The sequence below is a fragment of the Cynocephalus volans genome, chromosome 1 (genome assembly GCF_027409185.1).
Source record: "Cynocephalus volans isolate mCynVol1 chromosome 1, mCynVol1.pri, whole genome shotgun sequence".
In the NCBI taxonomy this organism is placed as follows: domain Eukaryota; kingdom Metazoa; phylum Chordata; class Mammalia; order Dermoptera; family Cynocephalidae; genus Cynocephalus; species Cynocephalus volans.
In genome coordinates, this window is record NC_084460.1 from 239808665 (window position 1) to 239825169 (window position 16505).

General features: G+C 33.8%; 1 protein-coding gene across 2 annotated transcripts in view; it reads left to right on the forward strand.

Annotated features, from left to right (window-relative positions):
- Nucleotides 1-16103, forward strand: part of HAT1 (histone acetyltransferase 1) — a 50132-nt gene extending 34029 nt beyond the window's left edge. The window contains exons 9-11 of one of the 2 annotated variants that reach the window (XM_063112508.1): nt 6814-6965; nt 9545-9661; nt 15662-16103. In XM_063112508.1, the coding sequence (XP_062968578.1) occupies nt 6814-6965; nt 9545-9661; nt 15662-15829 (437 nt within the window). In that variant the 3' untranslated portion in view covers nt 15830-16103. The remainder of the gene's footprint in view (nt 1-6813; nt 6966-9544; nt 9662-15661) is intronic. The other variant, XM_063112515.1, reaches the window with a different exon arrangement.
- Nucleotides 16104-16505: the final 402 nt, after the last annotated feature.

The following is a 16505-nucleotide window of genomic DNA, read 5'->3' on the forward strand; positions in this document are numbered from 1 at the left end:
ACCCCTGGCACATCCACCCTCTAATGTGCAATCTACCTAACAAACGGAAGCTCTTCTTACCCCACCTCCTAGGTAGCCCTTCCCCTCAACAAGGATTCAAAATTTTACAAACAGCAAAAAAACACTCAAAAAAATGGTTACAGCAGCTGCCCCCTCCCCCCAGCCTCTCCCACCTTCCCCCCAAAAGATTTCTGTGCCCAGATGAAGAAACCCCGGGCTGTGGGGTCTCCTAGCTATGCAGGGCTGCAACAGTGGTGCCAGGGCACAGGTAGGATGGGCAAGACATGGTAGAGGTCTTGGCAACATGGCCTAGTTCCCTGGTATCTCCTCCTATAAGCCCTGCTTACTTATTCAGGGAAAGTGACTACATTTCCTGATAAATTGCATCTTTTTTTCCCTCTCTTCTTTCTTCTTGGTGGCCTCCTGTTGCTATTTCCAGATAATCACCAGCCCAGCGAGGTTGGCCTTGGCCTGCTGTGTCTTCCCAGCTAAATGCAATTTCATGTAATGCTCTTTTGCTTTCTCTTCTCAATGTCTTTTTGTTCTCTCCTTGAAAGCTCCGATCTTTCTGGTTGTCTCTGCCACCTGGTTGGGGTTTTTGATGATGAGCCCTTCCATGTTTTGCTGGCAGTCATCTCCATTTGAGGCTAAAGATTTCTTTTGGGGGTCACTAGCAGCCCCATCTTCGCTCTCTTCTCCTTGTTCCTCTTCTCTGGCCTTCTGCTTTTCAGCCTGGAGCTGTGCATCAGTCTCATCGGGGCCCTTGTACTGCCTTTGGGCCTCCTCCTCTCTTTCCTCTCAGACACAGAGGCCCTGGCAAGTGTAGTATCTCGACCTTTATATTGAGTTTTGAAATTGGAATGAAAGTCCTCCAACTTTGGGTTTTTTGTTTTGTTTTGTTTTTTCAAAATTGTTTTAGTTGCGGGCCGAGCCCCTGGCACACTCGGGAGAGTGCAGCGCTGGGAGCGCGGTGACGCTCCCGCCGCGGGTTCAGATCCTATATGGGATTGGCTGGTGCACTCACTGGCTGAGTGCCAGTCACGAAAAAGACAAAAAAAAAAATTGTTTTAGTTGTACAAGGTCCCCTGCATTTACATAAAAATTTTAGGATCAGCTCACCAATTTCTGCAAAAAATAAATAAGTCTCTTGAGTTTTAATAGGAATTGCATTGAATCTATAATCAATTTGCTATATTAACAATTTGGAGTCCTCTAATACATTAACACAAAATGTCTTCATTTGTTTAGATCTTTTAAAATTTTTGTCAGCAGTATTGTAGTTTTCAGTGTACAAGATTTGCACTGCTTTTGTTAAATTTATTTGTAAATTTTTTTTAATGCTGTTGTGAATGGGATCATTTTGTTAATTTTGTTTTTGGGTCATTGATTGTTTTAGTAGATAGAAATATAATTGGTTTTTATACATTGATCTTCTATTCTGCCCCCTTGCTGAATTTGCTCATTAGTTATAGTAGTTTTTGGTTAGGATTTTCTACATACAGAATTATGTTGCCTGCAAATAAAGACATTTTTACTTCTTCCTTTACAATTGGATGCATTTTATTTCTTGCCCGATTTCATAGCTGAGAACCTGCAATATAATGCTTACTAGAAATGGTGAGAGCAGAAATCTGTGCTTTGCTCTTAGTCTCAGAGGGGAAGCATTTTGTCTCTCACTATTATTATGGATGATGTTGGCTGTAGGTTTTTTATTACTGCCCACTATGAACCCTGGCAATCAGTGGAGTAACAGATATCACAGCCAGATTGCCCACTGTCAAACTGAGGAAGCTCCCTTCTATTCCTAGGTTGCTGAGAGTTTTTATCGTGAATTGGTGTTGGATTTTGTCAGTTGTTTTTTTCTGTGTCTATTGAGATGATCATGTGGTTTTTCTCATTTATTCTGTTAATATGTGTGTTACATTAATTGATTGTTTTGCATGTTATACCAACCTTGCATTTCTAGTATAAATCCCATTTGGTCCTGGTATATATTTATTTTATATGTTGCTGGATTTGCTTTGCTAATATTCTGTTGAGGACATTTGCATCTACATTCATGAGGGATATTGTTTTGTAGTTTTCATCTTAGGTCCTTGGTATCAGGGTAACTCTGGCCTCACAGAATGAGTTGGGAAATGTTTCCTCCTCTATTTTCTGTAATAGTTTGTGAAGGCTTGTCATTATTTCTTTTTTAATCTTTGATAGAATTTATCCGGTAAAGCCATCTGGCCATGGACTTTTCTTTGTGAAAAAATTTTTAGTTAGTAATTCAGTATCTTTATTCTGTTACTTCCTGAGTCATTCTGGTAATTTGTGTCTTTCTAATTTCTGTAAAGTTGGTAGTGATGTTCCTTGTTTAATGCCTGATTTTGGTAATTTGTGTCTTCCTTTTTTTCCCCACAGTCACTCTTGCTGAAGGTTTGTCAATTCATTATCTTTTCAAAGACGCATCTGTGGGTTTATATGAAACTTTCTATTTTTCTGCTTTCTGTTTCATTGATTTCCATTCTTTCATTATGTTTTTGCTTTTTCTTGCTTTGGATTTAATTTGCTCTTCCTTTTCTAATTAAAACCGAAGCTTAGGTTATTGATTTGATGTTTTCTTTTTTAATATAGACATTTAAACATATAGATATATATTTATACATAATATACATTTATATATAAATAGATGCACTGCTTTAGTTTCATCACATACATTTTTATAAATTGTGCTTTCATTTTTATTCAGTTCAAAATATTTTCTGATTTCTCTTGTGATTTATTTTTTGATTCATGAATTATTTAGAAATGTGTTGTTAATTTCCAAATATTTGTGCATTTCCAAATTTCCTTCGGTCATCGATTTCTAATTTAATTTCATGTTGTTAGAGAACATATTTTTATATGATTTCAGTCCTTTTTCATTTATGGAGTTTTGTTTTCTGGACCTGCTTAAGTGTCTGCAAACTTTTCTTTTTAAAGGGCTAGATAGTAAATATTTTATGCTTTGCAAGCCATGTGGAGTCATATTTTTAGTGTAGGTTGTTTGTTTTTATACAACCCTATAGAAACCATTCTTAGCTCACATGCCATACACAAACAAGCCATGGGTGACATTGGCCCATGAGCCATAGTTTGTTGATCCCTTGCCTAACATGTGGTTTATCTTGGAGATTGTTCTGTGTGAATTTGAAAAGAATGTGCAGCCACCAAAAAAAAAAAAAAAAGGTGTATTTTGCTGTTTGCTGTTTTGGGGTGGAATATAATATATCAAGAATATAAATATCAATTAGGTCAAGTTGGTTGATAGTGCTGTTCAGGTCTTCTGTATCTTTGCTGACTTTCTGTCTAGTTGTTCTATCCATCATTGAGGGTGCAATACTGAAATTTCCAATTATTTTTGTTGACTTATCTATTTCTCTCTTTAATTCTGTCAGTTTTTACTTTATGTATTTTGGGACTCTGTTGTTAGTTGTGTATATGTTTATAATTATAATATCTTCCTATTGAATCAACCTTTTGTCATTATAAAATATGCCTTTTTGTAAATAGTATTTTTATCTTAAACTCTGTTTTGTTTGATATTTATATAGCCTCATATTGTTTGCATGGCATATCTTTTTCCTCCCTTAGACTTTCAGTGCATCTGCCTTTGGAATCTCAAATATTTTTCTTGCAGATAGCATATACAGGTTGAGTATCCCTTATTTGAAATGCTTGGGACCAGTAGTGTTTCAGATTTAGGATTTTTTTTGGATTTTGGAATATTTACAGAATACATACTAGTTGAGCATCCCAAATCCAATCATGTTGAGCATCATGTTGGCGTCAAAAAGTTACAGATTATGGAGCATTTAGGATTTTGAGTTTTTGGATTGGGGTACTCAACCTGTAGTTGGATCTTTTAAAACCCAGTCTGACAATCTCTGCCTTTTGATTGAAGTGTTTAAAACATTTACATTTAATATAAGTATTGCTATGCTTGGAATTATGCCTTCCATTTTTCTGTTTGTTTTCTATATGTCACATTTCTTTTTGTTCTTTTGTTTCTCCTTTAATGCCTTCTTTTGTGTTAAATAATATTTTCTAGTGAACTATTTTAATTGCTTTGTTGTTTTTTAACCTGGGGTGTTTGTTTAATTGATGATTTTCTCTGTATGTCTGTATTTCGGCATTTTGTTTGAGTGATTTCATCATTCTTAACAGATCATAATTTTATATCAAACTGATACAGTGACAGAATTTCAATTCTTATTACTTTAAAGCATAGTAAAATAATATTACCATCTCACACTTTTTTTTAAAACAGCTTTATTTATATATGATTAACATATCACACAATTCACTCATTTAAAATGTACAATTAATTTTTTCATGATAGTTACAATATAACCATCACCATAATCTAATTTTGGAATATTCTTTTCCCTCAAAAAGAAACTCTACCCCATTAGTAGACACTCCTCCCCCTGCCCCAACTCTCATTCCTAGGCAACTACTAATCCACTTTCTGTCTCTATAGATTTGCCTATTCTGGACATTAGAATCATACAATATATGACTGTCTTCTTTTACCCAGCATAATGTTTTCAGGGTTTGTCCTTGTAACTTCATTTCTTTTTGTTGCCAAATGATATTCCATTTTGTGGATATATTACATTTTGTTTATCCATTCATTGGTTGATAGATATTTGGGTTGTCTTCATTTTTTGGCTCTTATAAATAATGCTACTATGAACATTTGTGTGCAAGTTTTTATGTAAACCTATGTTTTCATATCTCCTGGGTATATACCTAAGAGAGGAAATGGTGGGAAATCTGATAACAGTGTTTAACCTTTTGAGGAACCACTGGACTATTTTTCAAAGTGGCTGCACCATTTTACATTTCCATCAGCAGTATATCAGGGTTTCAATTTCTCCACATCTTCATCAATACTTCATATTGTCTTTTCAATTATAGCCATCCTAGTTGATGTGAAATGGTGTCTCATTGTGGTTTTGATTTGCATTTCCCTTTGGCTAGTGGTGTTGTGCATTTTTCCATGTGCTTATTGTCCATGTGTGTATCTTCTTGAGAAATGTTTATTTAGATCCTTCATCCATTTCTTAGTTGGGTTTTCTTTTTCTTACCAAATTATAAAAGTTTTTTATAGTCTGGATCCAAGTCCCTAATTAGATGTATGATTTGCAGATATTTTCTCCCAAATGTGGGTTGTCTTTTCATTTTCTTCATGGTATCATTTGAAACACAAAAGTTTTAAATTTTGATGTAGCCTAATTTATCTACTTTTTTTTCCAGTTGTACTTTTGGTCTCATTATCTAAGAAAATATTGCCTAACCAAAGGTCTCGAAGATTTACTCCTGTTTTCTTCTAAGAGTTTTATAATATTACCTCTTACTTTTAGGTCTATGATCCATTTTGAGTTAATTTTTGTATATGGTGTGAGGAAAGAGGGGTCCGATTTCATTCTTTTGCTTGTGGATATCCAGTTGTATTGTCTTGGCACGCTTCTCAAAAATTAATTGACCATAAATATATGGATTTATTTCTGCACTCTCAATTCAGTTCCATTGATGTACATGTCTACCCTTTGCCATTGCCACCCTGTCTTGATTACTGTAGCTTTGAAGTAAGTTTTGAAATCAGGAAGTATGAATCCTCCAACTTTTGTTCTTCTTCAAGATTGTTTTGGCTATTCTGGGTTCCTTGCATCTCAATATGAATTTGAGGATGAGTTTGTCAATTTTTGCAACAACAAAAGCCAGCTAGGATTTTGGTAGGAACTGTATGGAATCAATTTAAGGAGTTGATATCCTAACCATATTGTCTTATGATCTATGAGTAGCTCAGGCTTATAACATGGTTTATTTCAACCACTCTGATGATCAGGAAATGAGACTCAGAAAAGTGAGGTGACTCACCCCAGGTCCTACATCTGTGAATGACAGAACTGGGACTCGAACTCATCTTTTCTATGCAGTATTCTTTCTACCCATAATGTTCTGATGTTTTCCTTGTCCACTGCTTAGTCTTGATATAGATAATAGACAAACATAAAAGGAAGATCTGTGATATTCAGAAGCAGTGAGGAAAGGATCAAAATCATGTTCCATTTGATTTTCAAAGTAAAAATGGTTTGCTTTTGTAAAGGGAAGCATTTTTTTTAATTGGGTGAAAGAAATATAGCACACTTTATAATTTATGGGATTAAATAAAGGAGTTAAAATGGATCTTTGTAACCCTTAGGTTTCAAAAAATGTTTGCAGTTAGGGCCGGCCCCATGGCACACTCGGGAGAGTGCAGCGCTTGGGAGCGCAGTGGCGCTCCCGCCGCGGGTTCGGATCCTATATGGGAATGGCCGGTGCACTCACTGGCTGAGCACCGTGCGGGAGAAACCACAGCAAGGGTTGCGATCCCCTTACCGGTCACAAAAATACAAAAAAAAAAAAAAAGTTTGCAGTTAGAATTGCTCATTCAAACTTGAATCTCTCATTTATACATCCACTTTAATTGGAATTAAAACTAAGATGCATGTGATAACATATCGGTCAAAAAGCTTTGGATATTGAAAAAAAAGATAAAAATATCAAAATGGATAGCTCTCATTTCACAAATAATATGAATTGTAAAAGGATTGCACCTGTAGTTTTATTTGGCAAAGGTAATAGTTCTGTTGTTTGATTGTAAATTTTGGATATGTAATTTTGGATATGTAATTTACCTTTAAGAGTATTTACCTTTCTAGCCTAGCATGTATATTGAGCTTGCAAATGATCAAGAAATTGTGTTGGGTAAGGGAAATGTTGTTCTGCTTTATTTTTTAGCGGAAGATCCATCCAAAAGCTATGTGAAATTAAGAGACTTTGTGCTTGTGAAGCTTTGTCAAGATTTGCCCTGTTTTTCCCGGGAAAAGCTAATGCAAGGATTCAGTGAAGATATGGCAATAGAGGCACAACAGAAGTTCAAAATAAATAAGGTATTTAACTAAAACATTGTAAGAACATTAAGAATACATGTGTGAGAAATAACAGTGATTAAGAGTACAGGCTGTGAAGCCAGATTGCCTGGGTTCAAATCTAGCTTCACCACTCACTCTGTGACTTAGGACAATTCTAGCTCCATCACTTACTCTGTGACTTAGGGCAACTAGTCACCACTCACTCTGTGACTTTGGGCAATTCAATTTACCTCCTGTGCCTCAATATTCACATTAATAAAATGCGAAGAAAATAGATTTTATGGCTACATTAAGTGTAACAAGCAGCACAAAGATGGGTAGTGGGATCTTATTTTTGCTTTTTAAAAAAATGTTTTTACTATAGTTATACCCCTGGAGACAATATTGGTGGGGAGAGGAGTTGGAGTAAAACGTAACTTTCATTTTACACACTTCTATATATTTGTTTAAATCTCTAAAGACAGGTACAGAAAAAATAATATGGGAGTTCACAGAAGGGAGTTTATTATGTTTATGTAAGCAAGGGAATCAGAGGGTATTTCATGAAAAGGATGCCAGTTGACCAAAACCTTGAAGAATGGGTGGGATTTGGATTATGAAAATACGTGGAATGAAGGGTACTACAATAAGAACAACTAGTGTTTGATACCATTGACTACCCCTCCCTTGGCTTTTAAGGCACTACAGTTCCTGACTTTCCACCTACTATTGTGATCATCTTTCTTAGGTTACTTTCACTGGCCTTTACTCTTCTCTGTGCTCCTTATATGTAACTCTTCCCCAAAGTTCTTTATTAGTTCTCATTTCTACTCATTCTACTTATTCTGCCTGGGAGATTTCATCCAAATCTCCAAGCAAGATTTCCCCCCTGAGCTCCCAAACTATATAACCAAAAGATTGATGGTCATCTTCAACAAACAACTCAATTTGAATTGAAAGTTTCCATCTTAATGATTTCTTGGCTTTAAGATAAAATATATATTTTAGAAGTAATTTATATCTCCAGGCTGTATTAAACGTGTATTCGTTAATGAGAATTTATTTAATAGTTCAGCTTTTAAAAGACAGGACTGTCAGGTTAGCTCAGTTGGTTAGAGGTGCTGATAACACCTAGGCCCAGGGTTTGATCCCTGTACCCGCCAGCTGCCAAAAAAATAAAAAGTAAGGGAACATAAACATATTATTATTTTTTAAAATTATGTTAAAAAAAAAAAAAGAATTCAAACTCCTATGTAGGGTCACACAGAGCCCATCATAATCTGGACCCTGCCAGCCTTGCTTAACTTTAGCTCCCTGCCACTTTCCTACATGTTCTGGCTATACTGATCCTCTTGCCATTCCCCAACCTATGCCACATCTTTCTTCCTTCTGTGTCCCTTTACATATACTATTCCCCTTACCCAGAATACCCCCTTCTTCTATTGCCTGGCCAGATAGTACTCATTTTTTCAGGTTCAACTCAGGTGTCCCTTCCAGGAAGTTCAAATATCATCTTCCCAACCCACTTATAGCCTACTTCCACCCAAATGTTATGTAACAACACAAAAGAAAAACTATGGTACTCCTTTGGCCAAAACCAAAACTTTCTGATTTTCCTGATATTTCTTTGACCATTTTTCTGTCTTCTGTCTGCCCTTAACTATCATTGTACTACAAGGTTCTGATCTCTTCCATCTTAACCAATTTGTAAGCTTTCCCCAGGTGATCTTAACCAACCTTGTGGTTTTAACTCTTGCTTATATGCTGATATTGCTTAAATCTTCATCCTTAGACTAGAGTTTTCTTCAGATTTATATATTCTGCTGCCTCCTAAATTTCCCCTAGACTGTGAAAACTCACTGTCATTTCACACTTTCCTCCCAGTGAATTTTTCCTCTTACATATTTCTAGAATTCTTGACCCCTTACTATTCTTACTTGTGCTAAGAATGATAAGTTCATGCCCTTATCATTTTTTGCCTTATTCAGTAGCTTACCTTCTTAATTTTTCTCTGTTCCTCTTTTTGCTGCCATTTCTATGTAGCTGAAAGTGATTTACTTAAAACTCAAATTTATGCTCATTGCTTACTCTCCCATTTAAAATCTGCCACCTACTAGGTTAAAGTCCAGCTCTTTAACTCAATATATAGGCTCCATCCTCACTGCACTTTTACTCCTTGCTTTTTATTTTTTGCACCAGCAGTGTCAAGCTGCTCTGTTCTGTGTGTATGCACATGTGTGCACACACATATGCACACATACATACACAGTGCCCCTCCCCGCCCACCTTCTAGAATGGCATACTCCCCTCCCTTTAAGATTCAGCTCCAGTTTTATTCGCCCAGGAATCCTATTCAAACATTTCCCACATTCTCAGGCTCTGCTACCTTACTTTATGCATATTTTCATTATTAAATTAACCATACCCCAATCACTTGTGTTACCTGTTAGACTACTAGTCCTCTGAGGGCAGAGACTGTCTTTCATTGCTTTTCCTCTGGTATCTAGCACAAATTCTTGCCCATGCTAGACAGTAAATGTGTCCTGTGTTCTTTTAGGAAAGTATCACTATTTTATAATTTGAAAATGTTCACATTTTTCTTTTATTTCATTTATTAGCAACATGCTAGACGGGTTTATGAAATTCTTCGGCTACTGGTAACCGACATGAGTGATGCTGAACAATACAGAAACTATAGACTGGATATTAAAAGAAGACTAATTAGCCCCTATAAGGTAGGACTTCCAAGAATCTTAAACACTGTATTCTTGTCACTGTTTAAAACAGAGAAGAAAAGCTAGCAAATGCCGGTGTATGGGAGAGTCCAAATCATTTTGTTAACTTTTACAAAAGTAAAAATATTCTTACAGTTATAAAAGTTTTCACTTATACTTTTCCACCATAAGCTATAAACGTTTTTCATAAAACTAATCCCAAGGATAGTCTACCATGGTTAGTTTTTTCTTTTGTTTGTATACATCTTTTAAAAATCTGAATGCCCAGACTCTTCCCTGTTAGGTAATTTGTTAAATTATCTTGTTTGTTTTTCCCAAGTTTCTTGTCTTCCCATATGTCCTATATATTCTCTTTGCTTTTGCTCTCTTCTTTCTAAAAATAGGCTTGGTTGTCATATATAACTTCTATACTTTACCATAGCTGAAATTTCAACTTAATATTGTTTACCTCCTCCTTTTTTTAAAAACATTCTTTCTTCTTGCTCTTTTTTCACACTTCTTTTTCATCTCCCATATTTCCTCCTAATGCAAAAATTCTCCCTCCTAGATCAGGTTTGGCCTTATCATTATTTGGTCATTGGATATAGTTCATGCCAACTTGTGTGAGTCAGGATTTGCTATCCAGTTGCAGCTGGCAGCAAGTTATTGGGGAAAATATTTATTAATTTATTCAATAAAGAATTATTGAGCACCTAACATGTAGTTGCTACCTCTGTATACACTATTCCTGTAGGCTCATATAGCATAATAGCTGGGACCATAAATGACCAAGTTGAATCTATCTTAAAATTTGAGAAAGTAAACTAAATAATTAATGAATAATTAATATATCAAGTGTACATAGTTCTGGTTTTTCTACATGAATTCAAAGAAAGTTCAAGTTTTATTTGCCGTAGATTCTGCTTTATAGGGCTGGTGTTTTGAATGTTGATGGTTTATTGGATCACACTACTCCTTGCTGAATTCCAACTCTTTTCCCTTATAGCATCTTGTCACTTTGCAGTGCAACTCTGTTTTCTAATATGTCACTCTAATTATGTCACATATTACATTTGAATATAAAATATTACATTCTGAATATAAAAGTAATTATTATTTTCCGATGACTATAAATCATTTTATCTTGAATTCATATATAGATGTATAGTTCTTCATAGTGTCATTTCATTAAGCAGTTCAGTAGATTTTCTGTTTTATGGATGACCATATGCATATAACAGATTGTAATAAATTATAATGGTCTCCTCAAAAATTGTCCATAGTAGCATTTTATTCTTTGTTATCAATTCAGAAACATTAGAAAATAGGTTGCAATAGTATTTTCTAAAGGTTTTGATCCTTAAGTAATATTTCATTTGTTAGCTAGAAAATTTGTTTATGATGAGATTTGGGCATAGAGAACAATATAAATAGATGATGACATTTAAGAATATCAAAACCTTTAGCAAAGTAAAATAATTTACTGAATTATGTATTTCAGATATTTATGTGACATTTTATATAGCAAGAAATGGTAGAGATTCTAAGTATAAATAGTAGTCACAAAGTTATGCCAAATAATGGGAATTTCTGTAGTTAATAAAAGCAAGTATTTTCTACTCATACAGAATGATAATGACTTTTTGTATTATTAAGTACCCTCACCTGTCCATCCAGTTCACCTGTCTGAAAGAAAGTCAGAAACTGGTTATTAAACACTTCAGATTCTTAACAGCCAAAATGGGTATCAGCATCTTTTCACTAAAGCTCACACACAGATTACAAATTCTTCAGATCTTTGTTCGAACCCTATTAGTGATGTAAATTTGAATAAGTTTATTTGTTATATTTATATAAACATATATTATTTATTTATATATAATATCAGATATATTATTAGATATATTCATATGTTATTAATGTATTATTCAATGTACATATTCACTATATATTATTTATAATATTAGATATGTGATATTATATCTAAAAGTTTAGATATTAATTGCATTGAGAAAACTAAGAAAGTTCTAGGGTCTCCCTCTCCGACTTTTGGTTGATAACATGATTTGGATAGGAAACCTACCACAGAGTTTGGGAAAACCTAGAAATAAGTTAAATTTTATAATTTAAAACAAGTCTCAAAGGAATGGAAGGAGCGATAAGATTTCCCTGTTGAATGTATGCAAATGATTTTCTTCAATTTGTCATTCTAAGTGGATATTCATGTAGTTTGTTTTCTTACCACAGCATTCTCAAATGCAAAATTCGATTTTAAGAATAAAGTAAGTTTGCTTAATATTGAGTATGGTTTAGAATGCTTTTTAGGTCTTTAAAATGTATGCCTGTTGGCAAAAGTGTGGAGTATAAAATTTACATTTTTACTTTTAACATATTTTATGAAAAGAAATAATAATTTTGATTGTCACTAAATTATTAGAGAGGTATGAAATTATTTATTTATTTATAGCAAAATCCACCAATTCTGTATTGCCTTGATTTGAGGGATGAGGTTTACATATCTGCTTAAACAGATTTAAGTTAACATAGTTTCTCTCCCTCCAAGAAAATGTTTGGGTAGAAAATGGAAATACTTTTACCTTACTTTAAAAGTTCTTTGAACACTGATAATTCATTTGAATAACTGCCAATAAAGAAGGAAAAATAGCCTGTATTACCTAGAATCATTTTTTAAAAGGCACAAAAAGAGACTCCATATAATACAGAAGAAATTTTCAGGTGTTCAAAAAAGATAAATCTAAACAATTTGACTAAAAAAGAAAAGCTGATACAGCTGCTTGGTTTTAGCACTGACTTGTATTGTTTCATGGGCATATTTTAATTCATGATTGGTTTGCACATATAAAATTTAGAATCATTGTTATAATATCATTGGATTTGGAATCAAGAAACCCAGTTTTGAGGTCTACTTCTATCTTTTACTAATTGTATGACTATGGACAAGTTATTAACATCTGAGTATTAGGTTTCTCTTCTATAAAATGGAAATGCCTAGTGAGGAATTGAACAGGAAGTAAGTACAATACAGTGTACGTGTTTTTAAAGATGCCTTTTGAAAAGTCTGGAATTCATATGCCTCAACACCATTATTATTTTTAAATTCTTACAAAAGAATCTTATCTTTGTACTTCATGAAAGTACTAAGTCAGCAGATGGAAATTAAGGAGACCTCAGAGGTGGTGGCATTTTTGAGATTATATTTGTGAGCCTTCTTGAAACCTGTGAAACTTAGGCAAGAAGAAAGGATTGTTTTCTGGAAATAAATTTATATTCAAGCCAAATGTTAATATAAATAAATTGACATTAATACCATCTTTAATTAATTCATCTGCATTAATTGAACATTATCAACAGCCCTAACCTACGAAAGAATTAAGTTTTTGTTTAAGTTCTTCTTTTACATATTCTTATAAAATTCATTTGTAATACATTGTATATATACAAAGCGAAATATGTACAGTTTAAGGAATATTAAAGGTTAATAAAACAAATACCTCAAATTAGTTATTTTTTTTAATTGAACTGTACCTTAAATACTCATGTGGAACTTACATATAGTTTTGGTTTTTTTCCATAAAGCTGTTACAAGTATTTTTTATTTCTTGGTACTTAGAGCTCTTAAATTTAATTCACAGATTTACAGCTATGCCAATAAAAATTATAGTAGAGATTAATTCTGACATGCGTCTGGAAAAATAATGAAGAAATTGAAGGTGGTAAGAAGGGTAGAGAGAAATTGGGGAAGTAAGCTCTCACAGAGAGATTTAAGAACAGCATAATTTAAAATAGTATGTTATTGGCACATGATTCATTTTATAGGTAATTTGGGACAGAATTGACAGTCTAGAAATATTTAAGAATTTAATATGATGGTTCTATTAATATATAAGAATTTAATGTTATTGAAGGCATTTTCAAGCAATGGGGATTGATTATTTAATAAATGTTATAACTGGCTAGCAATTTAGAAAAATAGCTTATATTCCTTTTACACACCACAATAATTTCCTAATGCATTACGCTTTATTTCCTCAACTGTTTTCATAAGTTAAATACTCTTATGTAGTGTAGTCATGACTCTTGGCAGAAAAAATAATTTTTACAGTATAAACAAAGTATTTGTCATCCACAGGATTGAAGAGTAAGGAATATACTGTTCTTGCAGGCCTTAGGAGCAATATATTTGAACTTTCACATTTCTCTAGAACTAATATTTAAAGTGGGCAGTAGTAGATCAAGCAACATTTAACATCACCTGAGAGCTTGTTAGAAATGTAGAATCTCAGGCCCCATCCCACACCTATTGAATCAGAATATGCATTTTAACAAGTTCTCCAGGTGATCTGTATGCACATTCATGTTTGAGAAGCACTGCTTTAATGGGACTACTTATAGTAGTGAAGTTTTATTTTTCCTTTCTGATTATAGTAGTAGCAACCTCATTTACTTAGCTGCTCCAAGTTAGACCCAGGACCAACCGAATTTTTTTTGTAGTGTCAGATAGCTTATTTCAGTAAAGGCTTGTTGCCAGCACTTTATTGTACCTTGTTTTAGAGATGTGTATGATTATAAATTTAGCTTAATTTTTGAGCTTTTATAGTGGTAATCATGACACATTTGCTTACTATTCCAAAATTATTAGGGTCCCTTTTAAGGAACACTTATAGTCTTTAGGGTGGGTTTAAGGTATTGTTTTTCAGTGTTTTGTTCTTTAATTGTCTCTTGAAAGGCAATTTGACACAAGGACTAAGAATACAGACTCCCAGCCTGACCATTAGGGTTTAAATCCTGGCCTCTCTGCCTATTAGCTCTATGAGCTTGGGCAAGTTAACTCCTTTATTGTTTTTTTCCCTTCTCCATTTAATGCATATCTCATAAAGTTGTTAGGATTATATGAGTTAATATATGTGATTTCTAATGTTTGTGTAATGTCAACTCTTTATTTTATGCTTTAATAAAAGAGAATTGATATGATAATCGAGATCAGTTCATCTAAAACATATGAAGGTTTCATTTATTGCCGTGTTGCATCTAAACAGGAATCTTGGAGTTATTCTTCATTCTTCCTTCTCCACAAAACCCAATACTTCCTCCCCTAAATCTGCCCTGTTCCTTCCATCTCTGCTGCTACTGACTTAATATAGCCTGTCATCATCTCTGGCTTGAACTACAGCAGTAGCTGCTAGCTCAGTCCTCCAATCTTATCCTGAATATCGCTGACACAGTATTCTTCTAACACAGTGTCCTGCGTAAAAGTTGTTACGAGCTCCCTATTGCAAACTCCTGAGCACAGCAGTGTCCTCAGTAAAATGGGGAGGGCTTAGTAAGATAATGTATGTCTAGAACTTAGTAGAGACTCAATAAATGCTAGTTAATATATTTGCTTTAAGTATTACAGTTTTTCATTTATCTTTCTGAAAATTTCCAACAGTTTATGTTAAAATTAGTATGTGGTCTACAGATACATTGCTGGGTAAGGAAACCTAGAAATGAGCATAGTGGCGGGAAAATGCCAACTTGGAATTAAAAATTAATGTAGTTGATTATTGATTGAATAATGAAATGAATAATAATAGCACTTAATTTCAGTTGTCTTTTTTTTTTTTTTTTTTTTTTTGTCTTTTTCGTGACCGGCACTCAGCCAGTGAGTGCACCGGCCATTCCTATATAGGACCCGAACCCGCGACCAGAGCGTCGTCGCGCTCTCAGCGCCACACTCTCCCGAGTGCGCCACGGGCTCAGCCCTCAGTTGTCTTTCTTCAGTTAATATGTCTACACTGACCTGAGTTCTTTACTGTGCTTTGGAGGGTGTTGCTAATCACATATCTATATTTACCATCATTTCATGGTTAACATTATGTTTAAGCTTCCTTAAGAAAAAAACTAGGATATTTGTGGGCATGTTTTTACTACGCTTATTTTTCACATTGGAGACTTAAAATTGTAAGAACATAATGAAAATATTTGCTTTCTTAGTCTAACAAATAATTGTTTGTTGCTTAGAAAAAGCAGAGAGATCTTGCTAAGATGAGAAAATGTCTCAGACCAGAAGAACTGACAAACCAGATGAACCAAATAGAAATAAGCATGCAACATGAACAGCTGGAAGAAAGCTTTCAGGAACTAGTGGAAGATTACCGACGTGTTATTGAACGACTTGCTCAAGAGTAAAGATTATACTTCTCTGTACAGGAAGCTTGCAAATTTCTGTACATTGTGCTGTGAAAAATCTGAAGATGACTTTAATTTTTAAATCTTGTAACATTTTACTTACATTAAAAGTTATCTATCTTTAGTTGATTATTTTCTTTTGGAGAGATTGTATATTTTAAAATACTGTTTAGAGTTTATGAGCATATATTGCATTAAAAAAAGGTATAGCTTCTGAAATACCACTGCAATTGCTTTGCTTCTTAAACAATATAATAAATGCTTAGTTGTGATATGTTAATGTGTGATGATATGATTCTTAAATGCCTGTGATAAACTTTTTCAGTCTTGTTAAATACCTTAGATTTCTAGCTTTTATTATCATTCCTCCCACACTTTGTTTCTAAGATTTTACGTCTGACATCTTTAAAACACATTTCTTTAAGGTCATCCTAGTAACCATGTTATCCTATATGATTTTTCTAAATAGGAAATGTTCCTACTATAGCTTTGTTTTGTTTTAAATAAACTCCTATTAACTACCTGTTGGGGATAGTTAGGTAAGAGGAAAACTAGACAGCCTAAAATGTAAATATTTGGCCTCAGATTTTAATTGAAGATAATCTAGAAGTTAGTATAAATATTTTATAAATAATAATGTACGATAAGGTAGAAATCAGTTTATAAAAATCCAGTT